Source organism: Eubalaena glacialis, chromosome 13 (assembly GCF_028564815.1).
Source record: "Eubalaena glacialis isolate mEubGla1 chromosome 13, mEubGla1.1.hap2.+ XY, whole genome shotgun sequence".
NCBI classification, from domain to species: Eukaryota; Metazoa; Chordata; class Mammalia; order Artiodactyla; family Balaenidae; genus Eubalaena; species Eubalaena glacialis.
In genome coordinates this window covers 64,551,432-64,575,713 of record NC_083728.1, presented here as the reverse complement: position 1 = coordinate 64,575,713, position 24,282 = coordinate 64,551,432, and the positions used below count along the sequence as shown (strand labels likewise).

The window sequence follows — 24,282 nt, the reverse complement described above, 5'->3', positions numbered from 1 at the left end:
TAAATTACCTTGGCATCTTTGCTGAAAACCAATGGACTCTATATATACTCTCTAATTTGTCCATTGATTTATATTTCTATCCTTATGCCAACACCATTCTCTTAATTACTATAGCTTTATAGTAAGTCTTGAACTCAGGTAGTGTATGTCTTCCAACGTTGTTCTTTTATAACACTGTTTTCACCTTCTGGGTCTTTTGCATTTCATACAAGTTTATGATTAGTTTGTTACTTTCTACAGAAAAGGATGCCATGATTTTGTTTAAGGGTGCATTAAATATACAAAAAAATTTGGGTGAAGTGACATTAACAATGAATTTTCTGATTTGTAAACATGGCATATCTCACCATATATTTATATCTCCATTAATTTTTCTCAGCAATATTTTGTACTTTTAAAAATTATTAAATAACTGGGTTTTTTTTTTACAGCAGCTTTAGGTTTACAGCAAAATTGACTACAGCGTTTTCTCATATACCCCCTATCCCTCCCACACACAACCTCCCACAAAATCCTTTACCAGTGGGTACTCGTTACAACTGATGAAACTACGTTAACAATATCATTACCCCCAAAGTTCATAGTTTACAATAACATTCACTCTTAGTGTTAGGACATTCTGTGGATTTTGACAAATATGTAATGACATGTATCCACCATTACAGTATAATATAAAATAGTTTCACTGCCTTAAAAATCCCCAGTGCTCTGCCTATTCATGCCTCCCCACCAACCTCTGGCAACATTTGATCTTTTTACTATTTCCACAGTTTTGCCTTTTCTAGAATGTCATATAGTTGAAATCATACAGTACACAGCCTTCTCAGATTGGCTTCTTTCCCTTAATAATATGCATTTAAGTTTCCTCCATGTCTTTTCATAGCTTGATAGCTCATTTCTTTTTTTAGCACTAAACAGTATTCCATTGCCTGAATGTACTGGGTTGGCCAAAACGTTTGTTCGTTTTTTTCCGTAAGATGGATCTAGTAGTGCTTAGCTGTCTTTAACTTCATTCAAAACAATTTTGTTAGACTGTATTGTGTCAGCTGCCATATCAGCATGAATTTAAAAAAACTTATCAAAATTGGTAAATTTATGTGAAGTCATTTTGATATTGAGGATGGAAGAAAAAAGCAACATTTTCAGCACATTATGCTTTATTATTTGCAACTGAAATGCAAAAAAAGATTTGTGCAGTGTATGGAGAAGGTGCTATGACTGATCGAACATGTCAAAAGTGGTTTGCAAAGTTTCGTGCTGGAGATTTTCTTGCTGCACGATGCTCCATGGTTGGGTAGACCAGTTGAAGTTGATAGAGATCAAATCAAGACATTAATTGAGAACAATTAACGTTATGCCAGGCAAGAGATAGCCGACACACTCAAAATATATCAAGCGTTGAAAATCGTTTGCACCAGCTTGGTTATGTTAATCGCTTTGATGTTTGGGTTCCACATAAGTTAAGCAAAAAAAAACTTCTTGACCGCATTTCCACATGCAATTCTCTACTGAAACATAATGAAAACATTCCATTTTAAAAACAAATTGTGACGGGTGATGAAAAGTGGATACTGTACAACAATGCGGATGGAAGAGATCATGGGGCAAATGAAATGAACCACGACCAACCACACCAAAGGTCGGTCTTCAACCAAAGAATGTGATGTTGTGTATATGGTAGGATTGGAAGGGAGTCCTCTATTGTGAGCTCCTTCCGGAAAAACCAAACAATTAATTCCAACAAGTACTGCTCCCAATTAGACCAAATGAAAGCAGTACTCGATGAAAAGCATCCGGAATTAGTCAACAGAAAATGCATAATCTTCCATCAGGGTAACGCAAGTCCACATGTTTCTTTGATGACCAGGCAAAAACTGTTACAGCTTGGCTGGGAAGTTCTGATTCATCTGCTGTATTCACCAGACATTGCACCCTTGGATTTCCATTTATTTCAGTCTTTACAAAATTCTCTTAATGGAAAAAATTTCAATTCCCTGGAAGACTGTAAAAGGCACCTGGAACAGTTCTTTGCTCAAAAAGGTAACAAGTTTTGGGAAGATGGAATTATGAAGTTGCCTGAAAAATGTCAGAAGGTAGTGGAACAAAAAGGTGAATATGTTGTTCAACAAAGTTCTTGGTGAATATGAAAAATGTTTCTTTTATTTTTACTTAAAAACCGATGGAAACTTTGGCCAACCCTCTACCACATTTGTTTACCCATTCACTTACTGAAGGACATCCTGGTTGCTTCCAAGTTTTGGCAATTATGAATAAAACTACATTTTATATGATTCCATTTTCTCTCCTTTCTTAGCAAACTATACTTCTGTATTTAGTGGTTGCCCCAGAGTTTGCAATACACATTGATAACTAATCCAAGTCAATTGTCAGATAATACTATACTGCTTCACAAGTAGTACAAGTACCTTATAATAACAAAATATTCCTAATTCCTCTTTCCTGTTCCTTTTCAATCATTGCTGCCATTCATTTCACTTATATATAAGTGCGTGAATGCAGCACGCACACACACACACACACACACACACACACAAAGCATACATAAATACATTGTTGCTATTAATTTGAACAAACTCTTGTCAGTTAAATCAATTAATAATAAGAAAGATAAAACATTCTATTTTATCTTCACTCATTCCTTCTCTGATGATCTTCCTTTTCTTTATGTAGATCTGATTTTCTGACATACTATTTTCCTTCTCCGTGAAGAATTTTTAACATTTCCTGCAAGGCAGATCTACTGGCAACTAATATCCTAAATTTTTGTTTGCCTGAGAAAGTCTTTATTTTTCCTTCACCTTTGAAAGATAATTTCACAGTGTAAAGAATTTTAGGTTGGTAAGTTTTGTTCTCTCAACACTTCAAATATTTCACTCTACTTTCTTCTTGTTTGCATAGTTTCTAAGGAGAAGTTGAATGTAAGTCTTACCTTTGCTCCTCTATAGGTATGGTGTTTTTCCTTGGCTTCTTTCAAGATTTTAGCTTTGACTTTCTGAAGTTTAAATATGATATGTCTAGGTGTACTCTTTTGGGTATTTATCCTGCTTGGTGTTCTCTGAGCTTCCTGGATCTGTGGCTTGGTGTCTAACATTAATTTGGGAGAAATTCTTAGTCACTGTTACTTCAAATATTGCTTTTGTTCCTTTCTTTTTTCTTTCTGGAATTCCCATTATGCATATATAACTCCCTTTGTAGTTGTCCTAAGTTTTTGGATATTCTGGGTTGTTTTTGTTTTGTCTTTTATTTTCTCTTTGCTTTTCCATTTTGGAAGTTTCTATTGTCATATTCTTACGGTTGGTGATTCTTTCCTCAGCCATGTCTATTCTACTGATGAGCCCATCAAAGGCTTTCTTCATTCTGTTAGTAGTTTTGATCTCAAGCATTTCTTTTTCTTAGAATTTCCATCTCTCTTCTTACATTACCTAACAGTTCTTGCATTTTGTCTACTTTTTCCATTAAAGCATATTAATCATAGTTTAAAAAAATTCCTGATCTAATAATTTGAACATTCCTGCCATATCTGACTCTGGTTCTGATGCTTGCTCAGTCTCTTCAAATTGTGTTTTCTGGTTTTTAATATATCTTGTAACATTTTGTTGAAAGGTAGACATGATGTACTGGGTAAAAGGAACTATGGTAAACAGGCCTTTAGTAATGCAGTGGTAAAATGTGGCAGAAGGGGAAGCATTCTACTAGTCCTATGATTAGGTCTCAGTCTTTTAATGAGCCTGTGCCCCTAGAGCATGAAACTCACTAATGCATCTCAGTCCCCATACCCCTCTTAGGTGGGACAGGATGGCTAGAGGGGGCTAGAGTTGGGTATTTCTCTTCCTCCAAGTGGGAGGCTGGAGGGCATAGGTATTAGATATTTCCTTTCCCCCAGGTAGGTTAATCTCTGGTAATACTTTCTCCGGAGGACAGGCCTGTTAAGAACACAGTGCTCTGGTGTATTTCAAAAGCTTCTTTTTACCTTGCGCCCTCCTGGAAGCATGAGAGGATTTTTCTTCAATATTCACTGTGAAGATCAGTAGAGCTCTAAAGGTAAAACTCACAAAATTGTGCCCTGCCCTTACCTGGACCGCCCCCCACCCCTTGGAGTTTTTGTCTCTGAGATTTATTTACTCTGAGCCTCCAGCAATTACAATTTAGGTTTCCCTACCCCAGCAGTGGTTGCCACGGAGGTTTCTGCTCCACTTCCAGGACGTTTTGATTCTGTTTCCGCCTGTTTCTCTCTCCAATTTGGGTGGCAGTAGTTTGCTCTATGACCTTACTTCTCTGGTGGATCAAAGAAGAGTGGTTTTTTTCAGTCTGTTCAGCTTTTACTTGTTAGTATGGAGTGATGACACCTTACAGGCTGGACCAGAAATCTTAAGTCTACTTTGTAGTTTTGAAGTTAGGTCTTATATGTATTTTGGTAATTTACCCCTATGAATATCATACTCTTTGATATTATTGTAAATGGTATTAATTTAAAATTCCAACTGTTTGTTGCCTGTACACAGAAATACTATAGACAACCAGTATTATATATATAAAACATATATATACACACCACATAGTACAAAGGAATAGTGTGATATATACACACATATATTCCCTATATAGAAACAATAAAATATTTTATATTTATCCACATATTTATAATTTCCAGCACCCTTCATAACTTTACCTTTGCATAGATCCAAATTTCCATCTGATACTATTTTCCTTCTACCTGAAGAAACTCCTTTAGCATTCCCGGTAGTGCAAGTTTGCTGCTGATGTATTCTTTCGCTTTTTTTGAGTATGAAAAAGTCCGTTTTCTTGTACACGTCTGAAAGATATTTTCACTGAGTGTAGAACTGCAGAAACTGTAGACAGTTCTTCTTTTAATAATTTAGAGATGTCTCTCCATTTCAGTACTTTAGAGAGGTCTCCTTTTTGACATCTCTAAAGTTTGAATAGTTTACAGTGAGAATTCTCATCTTATTTTTTGTTCCTTTCTATGTAATGTGTCTTTTCTCTCTGGCTGTTTTTAAGATTTTCTTGTCACCATTGATTTTTAGCAATCTGGTTATGATGTGCTTTTCCTTTATGCTTCTTCTGCTTAGCTTTGTTAACCTTTCTTTCCTTCTATTTATGGGTTTAGAATTGGACAGATTTTAGATATCATATTTTCCTGCCCCCTGCCTAGTGATGACTTCAATGATATATGCATATATTAGACTGCTTGATACTGGTCTACAAGTCTCTGATGCTCCGTTCATTTTTTTGTTAGTCTTTTTTCTCCCCATGCTTTTGTTTGAACAGTTTCTGCTATGTCACTGATTTTTAAAAAGCCAGTAATTATTCTGTTATTAATCCTATCCAACGTACTTTTCACTTTATTGTCTTTCTCATCTCTAGAAGTACAATTTGGGTCTTTTTTTTTTACATCTTCCATTTCTATCATGTTGACCTTCTCCTCTGTGTTGTTGGATATGAAGAATATACTGATAATTGCTATTTTACGTTGTCTGCTAAGTCCAACAACCATATTAATTCTAGGTCTGTTTCTATCATTTTGGTTTTCTCCTTGTTATGGGTTACTTTTCATATTTTGCATGCTTGGTAATTTTTTATTAGATGTCAGATATTGTAAAATTCACACTGTTGGATGATGTTTCATTCCATCAGAGTGTTGGACTTTGTTCTGGCATACAGTTAAATTACCCATGATTAGTTTTGACTCCTTTGAGTCCTTTTAGCTTTCTGGGGTAGGTCCACTGGAGTCTTTTAGTCCAGAATTAATTTAGCCTCAGTACAGCTATACCCATCCAAGGACTCTACCTGTTGGTGCATGCTAAGTCTCATTATAGCCAGTGAGAAAGCAAAATGTTCCCAGCCCTGTGCAACCTCCAAAAAAATGTATGGCCTTCTTCTTTTCAGTGGTTCTTGCCGCAGCCTCTTGTAGTTTCATGCTTTGCACATATAGATCTGTATTCAGCCAATGATTCAAGGGGTTCCCTTTGCAGATCTCCAGAGCTCTACCTTTATGCAATTACCTCTCTTCATTGCTCTGCCTCACAAATTCTAGATAATTCATATTCTCCAATATCTGATCTAAATGCACCAAGACCACCAGGCTGTTTGGGCTCCTTCCACCCCTGCTTTTCAACTTGGGAAATGCCTCCAGGCAGAACTGGCACAATGGTAGGGTGCATTTCTTTTGTTTCTTTTCTCACAGGGATCATAATTGTGTGCTCCCTGTTGAACAATGTCTAAACACAATTTCTTTTCTTTAGTCTAGTTTTCTGGTTGTTTACAGCAAAAGAACAATTCCTGCGCAGTTAATACTTCATGAGCAGAAGGATACATTTCCCACACACTGATTTCCATTTTGTGAAATCAACTGTTTTTCATGTGCACTTTTAAACAGATTTAATTCAATAATTTTTTCCATATCAAATTTATCAATAAAAGATTCTGACAAAAGCTATTATTTCTAAGTTCAATTAACAAAAAAAAAGTTCAGATCTAAATTTTATCAATAATATTTTACTCTTCTACTCATTTTTGGCCTTCAACACATCTTACAAAGTTTATTTTGTATATACTTTTTTCTACTAGTATTCAATAATAGTCATATAGTGGATGAAACAAACACTAATAGCTGTATTTATTTTGTTGCTTAACTACAAGACAACTATAAGCAATTCTTTTCATTACACTATAGTCAAAATGTCTTATCAATCTCAAAATTCTTCATTTAATATTTCTCATGTTTTTAATATCTTTACTTGCTGCGACAGTATATCAAATATAATGTTATTAAGGAGTCTAAGACATTAAGCAGAAAGACTTTAAAAATCAGAGTGAAATTTTTGGCAATCTCATTGGAATTTTGGGCTGAGGAGGTAAGGTAAAGATTTAGAAGCCACCAAGGCGGAGAGGCCCTGGTGAACACTCCAAGCTTTCAGCTGGAATCCATTAAGGGCTACATCTTAAAAGCCAGAGTGAAGTAGATATAGAAGGAGACTTACCAAAATAACAACAGGCCTGAATTTATACCATTACCTGAGCAGATTAGGTGACCAGGCCCTACTCTACCTGCCAGAGAACAGAATAAATCTCGTCTATAGAAAGATATTATTCAGAGCCTCACCAATTCTTCAGAAACTATCAAGCACACTAACAGACAGAATCAAATGACTAGGAACAGAGAAAAACAATAAAAACATATGTACAGATGATTGAGGTACTGGAGTTATAAAACAAGGACATTAAAAAAAAAAAACTATGATGAACAGTTTTAAGAATACTGAGGAAAGGGCTTCCCTGGTGGCGCAGTGGTTGAGAATCTGCCTGCCAATGCAGGGGACACGGGTTTGGGCCCTGGTCTGGGAGGATCCCACATGCCGCGGAGCAGCTGGGCCCGTGAGCCACAACTGCTGAGCCTGCACGTCTGGAGCCTGTGCTCCACAACGAGAGAGGCCGCGATAGTGAGAGGCCCGCGCACCGCGATGAAGAGTGGCCCCCCCTTGCCACAACTAGAGAAAGCCCTCGCAGAGAAACGAAGACCCAACACAGTCATAAATAAATAAAATTAAAAAAAAAAAGAATACTGAGGAAAGATGGAGAAAATAGTCAAAACCAGATGGAACATTAATCAGAAAAGCAAAATCTATGAAAAAAAGATTACACTGAAATTAAGAAGAGTCAATACATATAAAGGCACTATTATGAAAGTGGAAAGACTTGGAATGGGAAAAGATACCTGTGGTCAATATATCTGATAAAAAACTTAAGACAGGCAACTCAAAAGAAAAACATGCAAAAGTCTTAGAGAAACTTTATGAAAGAAGATATCCAAATGACTAACAAATATAAAAAAGGGCTTAATTTCATTGTTAGAAGGAAACAAATTAAAACGAATACAGGCATACCTCAGAGATATTGCGGGTTTGATTCCAGACCACAACAATATTAAGCGAATATCTCAATAAAGTGAATCACTTGAATTTTTTGATTTCCCAGTGCATATAAAAGTTATGTTTACTATACTATACTGTGCTGTATACTATACAGTAGTCTATTAAGTGTGCAACAGCATTATGTCTAAAAAAACAATACATACCTTAATTTTAAAATATTTCATTGCTAAAAATGCTAACCATCATCTGAGCCTTCAGTAAGTTGTTATCTTTTTGTTGATGGATGGTCTTGTGTTGATGCTGATGGCTGCTGACTGATCAGGGTGGTGGTTGCTGAAGGCTGGGGTGGCTCTGGTAATTTCTTAAAATAAGACAATGAAATTTGCTGCATGAATTAACTCATCCTTTCACAAGTGATTGGTTTTCTGCAGCATGCAATGCTGTTTGATAGCATTTTACCCACAGTAAAACTTCTTTCAGAGTTGGAGTCAATCTTCTTAAACCCAACCACTGCTTTATCAACTAAGTTTATGTAATGTTCTAAATCCTCTGTTGTCACTTCAAGTCTTCACAGGATCTTCATCAAGAATAGATTCCATCTCAAGAAACCACTTTCTTTGCTCATCCGTTAAAGTTTATCATGAGATTACAGCAATTCAGTCACCTTCAGGCTCCACTTCTAATTCTAGTTCTCTTGCTATTTCTACCACATCTGCAGTTACTTCCTCCACTGAAGTCTTGAACCTCTCAAAGTCATCCATGAAGGTTAGAGTAAACCTCTTCCAAACTTCTGTTAATGTTTATCTTTTGACCTCTTGCCACGAATCATGAATGTTCTTAATGTATCTAGAATGGTGAATCCTTTCCAGAAGGTTTTCAAATTACTTTGCTCAGATCCATTGAAGGAATCACTATCTATGGCAGCAACAGCTTTACAAAGTATTTAAAATAATAAGCTTGAAAGTTGAAATTACTCCTTGATCCATGGGCTGCAGAAAGGATGCTGTGTTAGCAGGCATGAAAACAACAATAATCTCATTGTATATCTCCATCAGAGCTCTTGGGTGGCCAGGTGCATTGTCAATGAGCAGTAAATTTTTTTTTTTAATAAATTTATTTATTTTTGGCTGCATTGGGTCTTTGTTGCTGTGCGTGGGCTTTCTCTAGTTGTGGCAAGCGGGGGCTACTCTTCGTTGTGGTGTGCGGTCTTCTCATTTCGGTGGCTTCTTCTGTTGTGGAGCACGGGCTCTGGGCTCTAGGCACGCGGGCTTCAGTAGTTGCGGGACACGAGCTTAGTTGCTCCGCGGCATGTGGGATCTTCCCAGACCAGGGATCGAACCCATGTCCCCTGCACTGGCAGGCGGATTCTCAACCACTGCACCACCAGGGAAGTCCCCTTTGAGCAGTAAATTTTGAGAGGAATCTTTTTTCTGAGCAGTAGGTCTCAAACATTCAATTGAGTAAAATATTCAGTAATTCAAGCCTGGATATGCTGTCAGCCAGGCATTGTTGTTCTACTTATATAGCACAGGCAAAGTAGATTTAGCATAATTCTTAAGGGCCCTAAGATTTTTGGAATGGTAAATGAGTACTGGCTTCAACCTAAAAGTCACCAGCTGCACTAGCCCTCAAAAAGAGAGTCAGCGTGTTCTTTGAAGTTTTGAAGCCAGGCATTGACTTCTATGTAGCTATGAAAGTCCTAGATGGTATCTTCTTGCTATGTAAGGTTGTTTCTTCTACACTAAAAATCTTTTGTTTAATGTAACCACTTTCATTAATTATCTTTGGTAGATTTTCTGAATAGCTTGCTGCAGCTTCTACATCAGCATTTGCTGCATTACATTGCACTTTTATGTTATGGAGATGGCTTTTTACCTTAAACCTCATGAACCAACCTCTGCAAACTTTTTTTCAGCAGCTTCCTCCTCATCACTCTAAGCCTTCACAGAATTGAGGAGTTAGAGCCTTGCTCTGGATTAAGCTTTGGCTTAAGGGAATGCTGTGGCTGGTTTGACCTTAAACTTTCTCTATATCAATAATAAGGCTATTTCGCTTTCTTATCATTCACATGTTCTGGAGTAGCACTTTTAATTTCCTTCAAGAACTTTTCCTTTGCATTCACAACTTGGCTAACTATTTGGTGCAAGAGGCCTAGCTTTTGGCCTATCTCAGCTTTCAATATGCCCTCCTCACTAAGCTTAATTTCTAGCTTTTGACTTAAAGTGAGAGACATGTAGGTCTTCTTTCACTTAAACATTTAGAGACCATTGTAAGGTTATTAACAGGCCTAATTTCAATATTGTTATGTCTCAGGGAGTAGGGAGGCCTGAAGAAAGGGAGACACAGATGGGGTCAGTGGAGCAGTCAGAATGCACACATTTATTAAGTTTGCTGTCTTATATGGGTGTGGTTTGTGGCAACCCCCCAAAAATACAATAGTGACATCAAAGATCACTGATCACAGATCACCATACAAATCATAATGGAAAAGTCTGAAATATTGTGAGGAAAAAAAAATACTGTGAGAATTGCCAAACTGTGACACAAAGTGAGCAAATGCTATTGGAAAAATGGTGCCAACAGAACTGACACAGGGTTGCCATAAACCTTCAATTTGTATAAAACCACAATATCTGTGAAGCAAAATAAAGCAAAGCACTAAGAAACAAGGCATGCCTGTATGTGATGCTATAAACATGCCAGTGTGGCTAAAGTGAAAAAGGCAGATAATACCAAGTGTTGACAAGGATATAGAATAACAAAAACCTCATATACTCTCATTGGGAGTGTAACTTGGTACAACTTCTTTGGTAAAGTATTTAGTAGTATCTATTAAACCTGAAAATACACATATCCTATGACCTACCAATTCCACTTCCAGTCAAAGGTCCAACAGAAATGTATCTATGTACATTCACCAACAAACACGTAAAGGAATGTTCATAGCAGCACTAATCATAATTTCCCCAATATGCAAATAACTCAGATGTCCATCAACAGTTGTGAATGGAATAAGTTGTGGTATATTCATATGATGGACATTATATAGCAATGAGAATGATCAAATTACTGTTGCTAAGCAACAGCATGGATGAATCTCTCAACACATAAAGTTGGGCAAAAGAGGCAAGACACCAAAGAGTTCATAGAGTATGATTCCATTTACATAAAGGTGAAAAGTAAACAAAAACAACTTATGGTGTTAGAGGTTAGGATGATGTTTACTGAAGTCAGTGTGGTAGGGGTGGGACTCGTGACTGGCATGAGGCAGAACAGATGCCATTGGTGTTGTTTTTTGATCTGTGTGATATTTACAAAATGTGTTAACTTTGTCAAAATTCACCAGACTGTTTTACTGTTTGTGCAGTAAATTTACATTTACTGTTTGTGCAGTTTTCAGTAGGTATTATAGGTCAATTGACTTTATTTTAAAAATTATGTGTCTGTGTATGTATGTATGTAAAGCTGCTAATGCTTATCCTGAGAAATTCATTTATACATCTACACACTAAAGACTGGAATTCCACGAGCATTTAATGATACGTAACTTTCATGAAACTGTTCCACTGACTGCTTCCAATGATGACTCTTTTTTTAATGAACCATATCTGGGAGGAAAACTGAGGACACTGATGATTTTCGTGGTCTTCTAGATGCACCTATATTTCTACTTGTATTCTACCTTGGAGAAAAACTTCTGTGTCTAAAATCAGTAATTAAAATTCTCCAGGTAACGTTATAATGTAGTACATAGTTCAATACATGGGATCTGGAGACAAAACTGTCTAGGTCTAAATCCTGGCTCTGCCATTTACTAACTCAGTGTTTGGGGGCAGGAAACTTGGTTTCCTGATCTGTTAAAGAGGGATATGTAATAAACGTAAGATTAAATAAGTGTTAATAATGAGTAGGAAGGAGCACATGAAAAACAGTGGAAAATTTCTTATAATACTATGACTGGTAAGTACTTTTTTCTCCTTTGTATCTCTGTAAACATTTCTTCACATGAAATTCAATGCAAGACTTATTTTTCAGACAATATTAATGTTTCATTCCATCAACACTGGTTAAGTGGTCTGTTCTTGGGTGCCTTAGACCTTGATGCTTACTTTTCCTCTTTGGAAAAGATTGCATATGAAAGCATTTTCTTTCTATTTAAGCAAGTTCCTTCTTCATCAAATATGTGTTCTGGTCCACAGGCCTTCTCTTCTATGAGCTTCTTCAGCTCAGCTGTTACTGTCTTTCCCATTTTCTTCACATTCTAAAAAGAAAATGCTTAAACTTCTAAATCGAACCATGACTATAGACATAGAAAGTTAGTAGTGGCACTAATTCCCTCAACACTTGGGGTATCAGAAGACACAATTATAAAGCCTCCTGGCTTTCTCTAGAGTTATAATAATGGAGAGAAAATGGATCCAATGAAAAGAGGAGACTGGAAAATTAAAAAAAACTGAAACTAAGAACTAAATACATGAGTTTAACAGCCACTTCGTTACAGCTAAAGAGAGAATAAACTAGAAAATTGTAGAAAATATCCAGACAAAAGCATGGAGAACAAAATAAATGGAGTGTACACAGAAGAGTAAAATTGGAATACCAGAAGGGGAGAAGAGAGAGAATGGTGCAGAAGCAATATCTAAAAAGATAATAGCCAAGAATTTTCCAAAGATAATGAAAGACATGAAGTCACAGATTCAAGAAAAACTATGAGCCCCAATTAGGATAAATTAATCCCCCCCACCACCAGCATCATAGAATATACTGATGAAAAACAAAAATATATAGACTATCTTGAAAGCAGCTAGAGAAATAGACACCATCCTCAAAGAAGGAACAAGAAGATGGATATCTAACTTTTCAACAGAAATTATAAAAGCCAGAAAACAATGTAATGACATCTTGAAAGTGCTAAAAATAACTGCCAACCTATAATTCAATACCCATGTTGAAATACCCTTTAAAAATAAAGACAAAATGAAGTTATTTCCAGACAAATAAAAACAAACAGTTTATCCTGAGCAGAATTTTAAAAATAAATAATAAATGGAATTCTTCAGGCAGATGAAAAATTATCCCAGATGGAAATACAGGAAGAAATAAAGAGCAACAGAAAGGGTAAATACACTTGACCCTTGCACAATGAGGGCATTAGAAAATCCAAGTATAACTTTTGACTCACCCCAAAACTAGTAATAGCCTACTGCTGACCAGAAGGCTTACTGGTAACATAAACAGTTGATTAACACATACTTTGTATGTTATATATATTATATACTGTGTTCTTACAATAAAGGTAGAAAAAAAATTAAGAAAATCATAAGGAAAATACAGTTACAGTAGTGTCCTGTATTTATTGATACTGTAAGTTTATGTTGTCTGTTTACAAGATGAATTGTCTGTCAGTACCTACATCAATATTGTCCTAATGATACAAATACCATAGATGTTATATGTATTACAAACATTAGACATCAAAAATGAAAAGAAAATGTGAAAAAGAAATTATTTGTTTATAGGTACTATATTTATTGAAAAAACTCCATGTATACGAGTAGACTCGAGTAGTTCAAACCCTTGTTGTTCAAGAGTCAACTGTATTTGGGTAACTCTAAATGAATGACTGTACAAAGTAATGATATTGTCTTATGAGATTTAAAATAATGTAAAACTTAAATGCATGAAACAAACAATGGGAGGGAGCACTAAATGGAGTTAAAAGTGTTCTAAGGTCAAGCATTGCCTATAAAATGGTAAAAGTAGCAATTCATATTAGACTCTAATGTTAGAGTCAAGAATCCATATCATCTTTAGGGTAACTTCAAAAGGTACAATGAAAGATGTATAATTAATGAGGTAATGGGGAATGGGAAAAAGAAATCTAAAAGAAGGCTAAAATAAGTAGAGAAAAAACAGACACAGATAAGGGAAAAGGACCATAAAATAATGTGACAAATAGAAAACAAGTATTAAGATTATAGTTATGAGCCCACATATATCAGTAAGATTAATTAAACATAATCTAAAATTTCCAATTAATAATTATTTTCAAATAGGATTAAAAATATATGTTCAGCTTAATAAATAATTATAAAGCTAGCATCCATGTAGCCACTACTCAGATAAATACATTTTAAATTATCAGCACTTCAGAAACCCACGTGCCTCCATCCTGAATCATTAATCTCCTTCATAAATAGCATTTGTGGTACTAATCCCCTTGTTTTACTCTTTAGATTTACCATCTAGCTTTGAATGAATAAATAATGTACTTTTTGCTGGCTATTTTTGAAATTCATTTGAACGGAATCATACTATTTCTTGTGTCTGCCTTTCAATGTTTTTTGTGGGAGTAACATACTGTTACATGTGACTGTAGTTCCTTCACTTTCATTAATGTACAAAATTCTACCATATGGATTTACAGCAATTATTTTTCTTTTCAGCTGTAGATGGACTTTTTTCCTTCTGGTTTTTGGCTATTATGGAAAATGCTGCTAATAAACATTCCTCTAGATATGTCCTATTGCACATGTGAACACGTCTCTAGCTAGGGTATATACGAAGGGATAGGACTGCTAGGTCAAAGGATATTCAGATCTTCAATATTTCTAGATAATGCCAAATTTTTTCTAAAGTACTATACCAATTTACTCACCCAACAAAATATTAAATAAAACCAATTCCCTTTATTTCAAAACCTCACCAATACCTGGTATTGTCAGATTTTAAAATGTGTTACTTTTCCTTACCTGATATGAAATGGTATCTCATTGTGGTTTTATTTATTATTTATTTTTGCTGTGTTGGGTCTTCGTTTCTGTGCGAGGGTCTTCTCCAGTTGCGGCGAGCGGGGGCCACTCTTCATTGCGGTGCGCGGGCCTCTTACCGTCAAGGCTTCTCCTGTTCCGGAGGACAGGCTCCAGACGCGCAGGCTCAGTAGTTGTGGCTCATGGGCTCAGCTGCTCCGCGGCATGTGTGATCCTCCCAGACCAGGGCTCGAACCCGTGTTCCCTGCACTGGCAAGTGGACTCCCAACCACTGCGCCACCAGGGAAGCCCTCATTGTGGTTTTAATTTGCATTTCCCTGATTACTAGTGAAGATGAGCACCTTTTCATATGTTTATTGGCCATTTGGAATTCCTCTTTTGTGAAGTAGATGTACAAGTCTTTTGCCCATTTTTCTTTTGCATTATCTGGCTTTTACTCATTGATTTGTTGAAGTTCTTTATATATATTCTGGGTACTAGTCCTCTATAGGTTATATGTGCTGCGAGTATCTTCTCCCACTTGATGGCCTGTCTTCTCACTATCTTTACAGAGCCTTTTGAGAAAAGAAGTTTCTAACTTTAATGTGGTAAAATTGATTATTTTTTTCCTTTTATGGCAAGGGTATTTGTGTCTTAAGATATCTTTCCTTATCCGAAGTTCATGAAGACATTTTATGTTACCTTCTAAAAGCTTCATAATTTTCCTTTAGATATTTAGTTCCTTAATTCACTTGAGACTGATGTACAGTGATTGGACTCAGGGATCCAATTTCTTTTATATTTCTCACAATATGAATAGCAATATGAATTTACTAAAGTCAATCATTTCCCAAATGATCTGCCATACAATCTCCAACACAAATCACATATACATATAGGTATAGGTTTCCGGACTCTCTGTTACACAGCTCTATTGTCTAGCATTTGCCAATATCACATTATCCTAATTACTGCAGTTTCGTAATGTCCTGACATCTGATGGCAAATTCCTTCCATTCTGTTTCTCTACTTAAAGGGTATCTTGGCCTCTTAACCCACTGCATTTATATATACATTTTCGAATGAAATCAGCTTGTCAAGTTCCATAAAATTGCACACTGGGAAAGTGATTGAAACTGTCCTCTATAAATTAATTTGAACAAAAGTAAAAGCATTTTATAATACTGTATTGTCCAAACCATAAACATAGTACATTTCTCCAATGAATTCTTCTTCGATATCTCAAAGTTTCGTAATTTTCTTCAGTTATTACATGCCTCGTTAATTGTATTTCTAGGTACTTGATACGTTTAATACTATTATATGTTTAAAATTTTTTCATTTCCTAATTTTTTATATCTTATAGGAATACAATTGATTTCTTATGTTTGAATTTAGCAATCTTGCTAAACTCTCATTAATCCTAATAAATTATCTGTAAATTCCTTTAGATTTCCTACATATATACCCCCAATCATCTAGGAATAGTAATAATATTTATTGTTTCTTCTTTTTGAAACTTTTATATTTTCCTTTCTTTTGTTTTTTTGCATTTTTGCATTAGCTAAGATATCCAGTATAACCTTAAAGTGGTAACAGCAGGCATCCTTCTATTTTTATCTCAAAGGGAATATTTCCAATATTTCACTATCAGATTTGTTTTAGGGTTTTTATAGATACTCTTTATCAGATTAAGGAAGGTACCTCCTATCCCAAGTTTGCCAAGAATTTCTTTTTAATCATAAACATATATTTTATAAAATCCTACATCTATTTTGAGCTAATGATGACTATTCTCCTGGCACATCACGTAAGTTGACTTGCTATTGTTAAACCAATGTTGCAGCATTCCTGGAACAAATTCAACTTTTATAGACTGTTGAATTTGGTTTACTAGTTTCTGTTTAGGATATCTGCATCTATTTTGTGGGTAAAAGTAAACTGTAATTTTCCATTTCTGTAAAATTTTAAAATTGATTTTATTATCAAAGTATCAGAGTTATATCAAATTTCAGCATCTAGTCCCATAAAATGAAGAATATTCCCTCTTTTTTTATTCTTTGGGATAGTTTGTTTAAAACTGGTATTCTTTCTTAAATGTTTTATAAAATTCACCACTGAACCTACTCATCAGGGTCAAGTTACACAATTGTTACACCTATTCTCACACTCACCATGGGCTGACAGTGCTGCCTGAAACAGTTTCATAATTGCACATTCTTCCTTCATCATAGAGCATGAGGCGAATTGTTCACATCATGGGTATAAGCCACTGATAAAGTTAACATATCAGTCTATAAAATACTATTTTAATGGCGTCTTCACTTTTTCACTTCCATCAACAGCATTTTTTTTTGTCACTTTATGAGTTTCAGCACGGGCATCAAGAAGTGGTAACAACAAACACTCACTGAAATGTGACTCCTTCCCTTGTCAACTAAATAAATGCCTTCTTCACAGCAGCTTCCTGGCTCAAAACTAAAATGCAGGGGCTTCCCTGGTGGCGCAGTGGTTAGGAATCCACCTGCCAATGCAGGGGACACAGGTTCGTGCCCCGGTCCGGAAAGATCCCACATGCCACGGAGCGGCTAGGCCCGTGAGCCACAACTACTGAGCCTGCACGTCTGGAGCCTGTGCTCCGCAACGGGAGAGGCCCGCGCACCACGATGAAGAGTGGCCCCCGCTCGCCGCAACTGGAGAAAGCCCTCCTTGCACAGAAACGAAGACCCAACACAGCCAAAAATAAATAAATAAATAAATTTAAAAAAAAAAACAAAAAAACTAAAATGCAGGCCTCAATATCATGGAATATTAGGGTTTCTTCTGAAGAGCCAGAACTGCATGTGAATTCCCAAATACCAAGAATCTCCTGTAAATGGTGTAGATCTGTAATGCTTCTCTTTCATTTTATAGCATCCTTGAGTATGCATAGTTATTTGGGGGAAAGAGTGGTGTTCTTCAAACAATGGCCATCATTTAATTCACTTATTTTTGGTTATAAATTTTCCTCTTTTTAAAAGCTGATGTATAATTTAACATATAAAAGCAAAACCATAGGACATTTTAAGGAGTGAAATGTTAAGAATAAATAAATAATATTATAAAGCTCCAAAACTGTTGAGAATCACCAGTCAAGAGAATTCATTAAAATGTCCCCATCCCCCTATCCTTGAACATCAATCCAGGCCAGGATCACCCATCAAGTGTCTTTGTTAAACTAAATTACTTCTTCCCTACCAGCCCCAAATCTTCTATTAGACTAGATTGGAGATCAGGTGTCTCAGCTGCTTTGTGATCAATCAGACAAATAAGTTAACCTATTCACTCTAGTTTGAAGTTATCATGATACTACTTTCAACATGCAGGGAACTAATTTTAGGCACTTTTCTCCTAGTCTTACTCCTCTGTGTAATTCTTTAAAACCACTGTTTCACAGGGCCTTGATTCTTCCATGTGTAGAAGTGGAAACTACTGGAGTGATCCAGTTGATCACTCCAGTTGCCATACCAAAGATGGAAAGCATCACAATGAAAAACCTGATCACCTAACCAATTCAAAATTTTATTTAGTACAGTTAAAACAACAATAAAAGCTTTTAAGAACCAATTTCTTCATAATGGACAAAAATAGCATTCATATAAATATGAAGCGTTAAGCTATTTTATGCTTAATTGAGTATATGTGTTTACAAACATATTTAGATAAGTAAGTTTATGCATTTATAGAAATGCCTACCTTTCAGAAACAGCCTCATTATGTTCCCGTGACAAATTAATCTTTTCACTTGCTTTTTCTGAAGGGTTAGAAGGTTCAGAGTTCACAGAAGTTTTTCTTTCCTGTGGACTATTAACTGACTCTGGATTCTTATCCAAATTCATAGTCTCTGAATTTGCAACCTGTTAGTTGGGTGAGGAAAAAGCAGTTGAGGGGAGGGTTACCAATTGTGCTCTTCCAACAAAATTGATAATAGGTTAAAATTCCACTTGGAAAGTGTTCTCAAAATATTCTTGCATACACACAATAAAACATATATTAAATTATATGTATATCAATGGCTGATGACCATGATTGCAGTTACTCTGCCAAAATGAATTTAAAAAAATACTTCAAAATAAATAAAAATAATGACAGCACAAATCAACTTCCTAGCTTGAACGGAAAGAAGGAGAAACAAATACCTAAATACTTAGACAACATTTTATTCCTATTATACTAAATTTTAGGAATTAATAAACATTAGACTTTAACAAGGAAACTTTTACTTTTGTTATACTTCTAATAAGAGTAAAGACCAGAAATAAATCAATTTTCCAACTTGCTCTTCTAGGTGATGAGTTTTGGATAGGCTAAGAATTTCCCAAATCAAATCCTGGTTCCTTTTTGCTAAACAGTTTCTCCTTCAATTTATTTCTTCTCTCTCACATTGTACTGTAAGAAGCAAGAAACCAAGCCAAACCTTCAACACTTTGCTCAAAAATCGCATCAGCCTAATAAACATGCAAGTTTATCACTTACAAATTCTGCTTTCCATATCACTTAGGTCACATTTCAGCTAAGCTTCCTGCCACTATGTAACAAGAACCCCCTCCCCTCCCCAATTTCCAATAACATGTTCCTCCTTTGAGTCCTCACCAACAGTGCTTTTAAATGTCCGTATTTCTACCAACAGTTTATGAAGATTTAGGTATTCTCTTAAGACTATACAGGGTTTCTCTATGATGTTCCTCATTTCCTCCTGAGCCCTCACTTGCAGACTTTACCATCTATATTTCTATAATACTAAGAGTCTGTTCAAGGCAATCCAGGTTTTTGAAAAATCATGCTCCTTAATATTCTTCCAGCCTCTACCATTCCAAATCCACTTCCACATTTTTAGGTATTTGTTACAACAGCATGCCATACTTCCTGGTACCACATTCTATATTAGTTTCCCGAGGCTGCGATAACAAATTACCACAAACTGGGTGGTTTAAAACAACAGAAATTTATTCCGTCACACTTCTGAAGGCCAGAAGTTTGAAATCAGTTTCATTAAGATCAAGTTGTTAGCAGGGCTGCATCCCTTCTGGAGGCTTCAGGGGAAAAATCTGTTTCCTTTTTTCCAGCTTCTAGAAGCTGCCAGCATTCCTTGGCTTGTAGCCCTTGCCTCAATCTTCAGTGCAATCATCCAACCTCTGCTTTCATTGTCCCAGTTCCATCTTCTGTCTTTAACCTTCTTGACTCCTTTTTATAAGGACCCTTGTGATTATATTGAGCCCACCAGGATAATCTTCCCATCTATAAGCTTCTTTTAGCACATTAAGTAACATAATCACAGGTTCTGGGGATTAGGTCGTGGACATCTTTTGGGGCCCATGATTCACCACTATCAACCATCTTGACACAATTAGCACAGAAGTGACATTTATAGAATATTATACCCAATATTCTTTTCAAGTGTACATGAAACATTCACCAAGGGAAAGCATATCTTGGGCTATAAAATAAGTGTCAATAACTCTCAATGTTGCAATTTTACACAGTATGTTCTCTGACCAAAATGAAATTAGAGGGGCTTCCCTGGTGGCGCAGTGGTTGAGAATCTGCCTGCCAATGCAGGGGACACGGGTTCGAGCCCTGGTCTGGGAAGATCCCACATGCCGCAGAGCAACTAGGCCCGTGAGCCACAACTACTGAGCCTGCGCGTCTGGAGCTTGTGCTCCGCAACAAGAGAGGCCGCGATAGTGAGAGGCCTGTGCACCGCGATGAAGAGTGGCCCCCGCTTGCCGCAACTAGAGAAAGCCCTTGCACAGAAACGAAGACCCAACACAGCCAAAAATAAAAATAAATAAATAAATAAAAAATAAAAATAAAGGAATTCCTTTAAAAAAAATGAAATTAGATATCAATAAAAATAAGATACCTAGAAATGTTTGGAAATTAAACATATCCTTCTAAATAACCCATGGGTCAAAGAACAATACCATAAGGGAAACTGGAAATTATTTTGAACTGATGGAAAACAAAAATACAATATAATACAGATTATATTATACTCTCTACACTGAGAAGTACATAATATAAGCATTAAGAAGATGCTTAAAAGGTGCTTAGAAAGAGCAGTGCTTAGAAGAAAATTTATAGCTTTAAATGCTTTCTAGTAGAAAAGGTTAAAAATTAATGCTCTTTCTCTCTTAAGAAGCTGGAAAAAGAAGAACAAATTATATCCTAAGTAAGACTGATCAAGAAAAAAAGAAAACATAGATTACACTAGTATCAGAAATGAAATAGAGTATATCACTACAGATCTACAAAGATTAAAAGGACAAGGGAATTTTATCAATAACTTTATGCCAACAAAATCATCAACTTAGATAAAATGGACAAATTCCTTGCTAAGATAACTTACAAAACTAATACACAAAACGAAATAGGAAAATCTGAATTGCTTTATACCTATGAAAGAATTACATTTTCAGGAAAAAGTCTTCCTACAAAGAAAGGTCCTTGCCCAGATAGTTTTCAGAGGTGGATTCTATCAAACATTTAAGGAAGTAATAAAAATCTTACACAAACTTTCAGAAAACAGGGAAGGAAATGCTTCCCAATTGATTTATTGAGGCTAGCGCAAATATGATACTAAAGGGAATAAAGACACAAGAAAAAATTCAGTGAATGTATACTTATGATTATTTTAAATTTTATATAAAAAATATAAACAGATACTAAACTCTACTTAATGATACCCATGCTGAAATATTTTGGAAGTGTACACTGCAAAGTGTATTTTGATACAAAATATGTTAGTACTTACGAATGTACCAAATATAAAGATGGCTTAGGGGATGAGTAGACTGACAGATACATGACAAAAATAAATATATTAAAATAGTAAAAGTAGAAGCTAGACGTTGATTATACAAGCGTTCACTGTAAAATTCTTTCAGTTTTTCTGTGTATGTTTGAAATTTTTCATCATGATAAAATGGTGGGGAGGGAGGCAGTATAGGCAATCACAAATCACCTCTCTACTCATTTTATGAAAGAAACACAGGTGGCATTTACTTTTGGCTATCTGAGGGTATCTTCTCCAGAGATAGAGTCAGAGGAACATTCTAAGTATAAATTTACTGTCTTTTAAACCTGTGTCTTCGTTGGAAGCATATTCTGCTCTTACAATCCAACTACTTATAATGTGGGGCAAGTAAGTTATTAAAACTCCTATACATTTATACCAACCTTACAAGCTGTATTGCTGGATACCACGTTTGGTTCCACACAATTCCTTTGAGATAACATTACCGTTTTAATACGTCTTTGAAGTTTTGTTATTTTTGTCTAGAAGAGAAAAACAAATAAATACAAAACCAGAGTACCAAATAATATATCCTATAGAGATGGAGAGAAAACTATTTGCCAATGTAATTTTGTGAGACTTAGGCATCCACCAAATAAATGAGAAATTCTTATGTAAGCCAAACATTTAAATCAGGTTTGATCTAGTACAAGATGTTCAAGAATAGAAGATTAAAAAAATCAACCTTCTAATTGGTTCACAATAAAATTAATGTTGGTAGAAACACCAATTAGCAAGTAACCCTACAAGAGTAAAACAAAACAAAAAACCTAAAGAAAGTTTGAAACAGGTTATACAAGCTTTAATACAGAATATATTTTGAACTGACACAGAATGGCTGATAGTTCTACAAGTATTTCTCAAGGGCCAATACAGCTGAGATATAATAACTTATATTACCGATGGTATAGCACATCAGGGTTGTGGCCAGGGATCAGATTTGGGTCCACCTTTACTGTTTTCCTTTCCTAATATGTAAAATATCATTAAATTCTACTTTTTAAAAGGACTCAAATGAAATAAAATGAAATTAGAAACTTACAAAGAGTTCATCAGCTATTGCTTCATGTTTACTCCTGCACTGTGTCTTCCCAATGCGTTCAGTCAATTCTTTCAGTTTGTTATCAAATAGTTTGTAATTTATACTACAGATCTCCTGTCGAATCAAATGTCTGACCTAGAATTTTAAAATAAAAACCAAAACACTCCACGTTTCAAATTTAAAAGCAATTTTATTTTCTACTTCTTAAAAACAGCTTTGCTCTTTTCTGGATTTACTGTAACTAATAAAAGGTACTTTAATTATATATTTATATTACTATGTCAATAAGGTTTATAAAAGTTAAATAGCAAATTCAGCAGAACACATCTAATATTTAAATATATGGGTAAGTCAGAAATTAAATTTATTCTCCTAGTGCTAATTTTAGTTTCCTACAGTTTTGGTTGAATTCCATAATACAAATTAAAGGAAGAGTAAAAGTCTATATATATATCCCATTTATACTTTTTAATGACCGTAACTGAAACCTAGTATTCTATAAAAAGGGACTCCACTTATCTGAAAACCAGAGCCCAGTGAGAATGGCTGGTTGATCTGTAGTAGACAGAAAGGAAATTATGAAAATTTGAGCCTTGACCCCACCATTAACAAGCTATATGACCTTCGGGAAGTCACAACATCTCTGAGCTTCATTTGCCTGGTCCACAAATGGGCAGATGTCATACAATGTTGAACAAGTGATGCTCATAGGATTTTCATAAGAACATAAAAAGATAATATGCATAAGAGCTCCATAAAATGGAAAATATTGAATTGAAATGAAAGAAATAAATATGCAAGATAATCTCCTTAGTTTTTTTTTGCAGGGGGAGGGGATGACTTATTGTTAAAATTGAAAAAAGCAATTATGTGACTAATGTTATCTGGCATAATGCATGCTATTCTATCAGATTATAGTAGTTAGCACATGAAACATTAATGAATTTCATTATCTGGCTAGTTTTCAGAAAATAGGTTGGCCTATTTTCAGGGAGCATAATTAATCTCAATGCCTACTGATATGAACGGCTCTGCTGAGCCATACATTCAGAAATATCCACTGCAGGTGTTTGCTCAATGTATATGCCCCTTTTAGCAATTTTCACAACAGAGTACATAGTCTCTCTTAATAACAAAATGTGTCATGATATATTTAAGGTATTTATTAGTAATATTTATATCTTCCCATAACATCTTGTTTCTTAGTGCTCAAAACTGGAACACATAGTTTCTATGTTAAACTCTTTTATACTGATGTCACTTAGATGATTAGTCATATTCAGTAATTTTATTTGATTATTCCCAGGTTTTTCCTTTTCATTCCCAATTGTTCTTGATCTTCAACATTATCATCTACTCGATTTCTTCTGTAATGCTTCATTAACATTTCTTCAGTGGTTTCTCAACATTATTAGACATGACTGTCATTTGTACTCTCACAACTTTTAAATATCTGATTAATAACTGCTCAAAACATATGTATTATGTAAATAAGTGCTCAGAAAATCATACTATTTTTACTGACAGCCATTACCTGTCCCCATGTGTGTTTTTATGGATTATTGCATGCTTGCCAGTTCACTGGCTGAGGTCAATACGTGAAGTTCATACCCTGATGAATCTTGGAATACATACTTAACTGTTTTGAATATGGAAATACTGTTTTGCTAAGAAGCAAAAGCCATACAGTGTTCGTCAAACTTCCCTGGTAAGGAAGAATCATATGGAATACTTGTTAAATTC

General features: G+C 35.3%; 1 protein-coding gene across 1 annotated transcript in view; it reads right to left on the bottom strand.

Annotated features, from left to right (window-relative positions):
- The window catches only part of ATF7IP2 (activating transcription factor 7 interacting protein 2), a 59,667-nt gene that overhangs the window by 19,405 nt on the left and 15,980 nt on the right, over positions 1 to 24,282 (bottom strand). Inside the window, exons 4-7 of the mRNA XM_061208974.1 lie at positions 22,540 to 22,674; positions 21,881 to 21,979; positions 18,398 to 18,558; positions 16,483 to 16,485 (exon numbers count right to left, since the gene is read on the bottom strand). Of these exons, the coding sequence (XP_061064957.1) occupies positions 16,483 to 16,485; positions 18,398 to 18,558; positions 21,881 to 21,979; positions 22,540 to 22,674 (398 nt within the window). The remainder of the gene's footprint in view (positions 1 to 16,482; positions 16,486 to 18,397; positions 18,559 to 21,880; positions 21,980 to 22,539; positions 22,675 to 24,282) is intronic.